At 38.7% G+C, this 3,242-nt stretch overlaps 1 protein-coding gene across 1 annotated transcript; it reads left to right on the forward strand.

Moving 5' to 3' along the window:
* The first annotated feature begins 264 nt into the window (after positions 1-264).
* LOC145047811 (putative receptor protein kinase ZmPK1) lies at positions 265-2,893 on the forward strand. The gene has a single exon (XM_078996174.1). The coding sequence runs from the start codon at positions 297-299 to the stop codon at positions 2,673-2,675; it is 2,379 nt and encodes a 792-aa protein (XP_078852300.1). The 5' UTR covers positions 265-296; the 3' UTR covers positions 2,676-2,893.
* The last annotated feature ends 349 nt before the right edge of the window (positions 2,894-3,242 follow it).

Below are 3,242 nucleotides of genomic sequence, written 5' to 3' on the forward strand. Positions count from 1 at the left end.
AATTTATTTATTATTTTATTTTTTTCTTTTACGTTTCAACGGTCAAAATCGGTCAATATGTGACCGTTTGCTACAAATCAATGCCATTGGTCGTAAGAATGCGTAACTATCCTTGAGTCACACCACGATTATGTACTATGGAGCGGTGTTCACGCATAAACACTTCCGCCATGTCACCTTTTACGCGTAAAAATCTTCCCCCGAACCCTTCGGCTTTACACTATAAAAACCCAACATCTTTGTGAAAATTTATCAAGCTAGAACACGTGCTTGTACCTATTCTAACAGCTGAAATCATGGCTGTACCTTTTTATCATCTTCTTGTTCTTACAATATCAATACTATCCCACATACCAATATCATCATCGTCATCATCTTCTTCTTTCTTAACTAAAGGATCATCTCTATCTGTTGATAACGACGATGACATTTTAGTTTCACCCAACGGAATTTTCACCGCCGGTTTCCATCAAGTCGGAGAGAATGCTTATGGCTTTGCTGTCTGGTTCTCAGAGCAACCCACATCCCGGAGTCGTACAGTGGTCTGGATGGCTAACCGAGATGCACCCGTAAACGGAAAACACTCGACGCTGTTCATATCGGAAGATGGGAATCTTGCTTTGACAGATGCTGGTGATAATCGAAACTTCATTTGGTCAACACAGACGAAGTCAACATCTTCTTTACTGCAACTGCAACTCCATAGCACGGGTAACCTAGTGCTCAATGGAGGAGAAGAAAACCCTCTTTGGCAAAGCTTTGATCATCCCACAGATACCCTTCTTCCAAATCAATTCTTCACTAAGAAAACCCAACTTGTTTCTTCAAGAAGTTTCACTAATTACTCTTCAGGGTTCTATAAGCTCTTTTTTGATAACGATAGCATTCTTCGACTTCTTTATGATGGCCCACAAACAACTACTGTTTTCTGGCCTCATCCGAGTTTAGGAACTTTGGAAGCTGGGAGATTCCCGTATGTGGATATGCAAAGAGCAAGCCTCGATTCCGATGGTGAATTCAACTCATCTGATGGTTTTCGTTTCAGATCTGCTGATTTTGGAATGAGAGCGCAAAGATTTATGAAGATCGACACAGATGGCAACTTAAGAGTTTACAGTTTCGATGAAAGAAGATTGAAATGGGAAGTTCAATGGCAAGCATTTTCTAACCCTTGCCAGATTCATGGTTCTTGTGGTCCAAACAGTCTCTGTTCTTATTCTCCAGATTTAGGAAGGAGATGCGCTTGTTTACATGGATACAACATGGTGGATTCTCAAGAATGGAGTTATGGGTGTGAATCTGAATTCCAGCCATGCACGCAAAATGGGTGTGATGATTTCGTTGAGCTTCGTCATGTAGAATTCTATGGCTATGATCTTCGATTGATCATCAACTGCACTCTTGATGCTTGCAAGAAGGATTGCTTAAAGGATTACAATTGCAGGGGGTTCCAATTCGGATGGACGAAAGGCATCCCCTATTGCTACATAAAAGCTTCTTTGCATAACGGATATCAAATGGGAGGAATCAAGGCTTTGATGTATATCAAACTACCAAAGAGATTAGTATCATCTTTTAATCAGAAACCCATCATCCAATCAAGTTTCAGTTGTTCACACCCTGTGCTCGTTCCCATAATGAGGACTTACAAGACAAAATATGATATGACTTCGAAGTCGCTTGAATTCATGCTATTATTCGGATGCATGTTAGGGTTCATTGAGATCGTTTGTGTTGTGATATTCTGGTATCGTAGCAGTAAACACTCATCCACAACCACAACTGAGCAAACTTATTTTCTAGCTGCTATAGAGTTTCGAAGATTCACATACAGCGAGTTGAAGAAGGCATCACGCAATTTCAGTGAAGAGATTGGGAGAGGTGGTGCTTCCATCGTGTATAAAGGCAGGTTAGCAGACAACAGGATCGCAGCAATTAAGAGGATCACGAACACTAATCGCCAAGGAGAAGCTGAGTTTCAAGCTGAAATAAGCACGATTGGGAGGCTGAATCACATGAACTTGATACAGACATGGGGTTATTGCGCTGAAGGAAAGCATAGGCTTGTTGTATATGAGTATATGGAGAAAGGATCATTGGCTGAAAATTTAAGCTCTGATCATAAACTTGATTGGGCGACTAGGTTTGATATAGCGAAAGGCATTGCAAAAGGGTTAGCTTACTTACATGAAGAATGCTTGGAGTGGGTCCTACATTGCGATGTGAAACCCCATAACATATTGTTGGATGCGAATTACAACCCTAAAGTTGCAGATTTTGGTTTTTCCACATTGTTGGACAGAAGAAGTGGTATCGGCCAATGGAACTTCTCCATGATACGAGGGACTCGAGGTTATATGGCTCCTGAATGGGTTTTAAACCTTCCGATTACCTCAAAAGTTGATGTGTTTAGCTATGGGGTGGTGATAATGGAGATGATAACAGGAAGAAGTCCAGCAAGCATGAATGAAAATGACGAGATTAAGCGTGCCCTAATTGATAGGGTGAGAGATAGGATTGATGGGTTTGATGAGATTGTGGATCCTTGGATAAGGGACCAATACGATGAGACTGTGATGGAGAATCTTGTTAAAATTGCATTACAGTGTGTTGAGGAAGACAGAGAGGCAAGACCCTCAATGAGACAAGTAGTTGATATGCTTCTCTATGCCTGACTTTCAAGTGTAGATTAATAAAAGGGATTTTGGTTTCTTTGAAAATTATCTATGTTGGATCCGGATAATTACAAATTAAAACAATATCATTTTTCACAAGGTTTTCAAGATCGTTTTGCTCGGCATCTTACTTAAGATCGTTTTGCTTTTGCAAGATCATTATCGTAAAATTGCATCGGGATCGAAAGATCCTATCAAAATAAACTTATATTTAAATTTGCTCTCATGATGTCGATAACGGAATCAACTTTAACTGTTTAAGCATGAACCATGATTTTCTTTGCTATAAATCATAAAGATTAAGAGGAAAACATCTTAATTAGAAAAAAAACAAAAAATAGCTTAATCATGTACAATTAAAGATAAAAGATCACAAAGATATTATTAAGGGTGTGTTGTGTCTAATTCGTCTCTAATTCAAGATGTATTTATGAAAGAGTGATGTTTTACAACATTTTTTGCAACATGCGTTTTTAACTTGAATATACAAATTTTTGAGACTTAACTATATAATAAACGAATGAGGTGAGATCTGAATCGTTTTTGACTTATAGAATCATAAAATTA

This window comes from Lactuca saligna, chromosome 5 (genome assembly GCF_052625555.1).
Source record: "Lactuca saligna cultivar CGN05327 chromosome 5, ASM5262555v1, whole genome shotgun sequence".
Taxonomy (NCBI): Eukaryota; Viridiplantae; Streptophyta; class Magnoliopsida; order Asterales; family Asteraceae; genus Lactuca; species Lactuca saligna.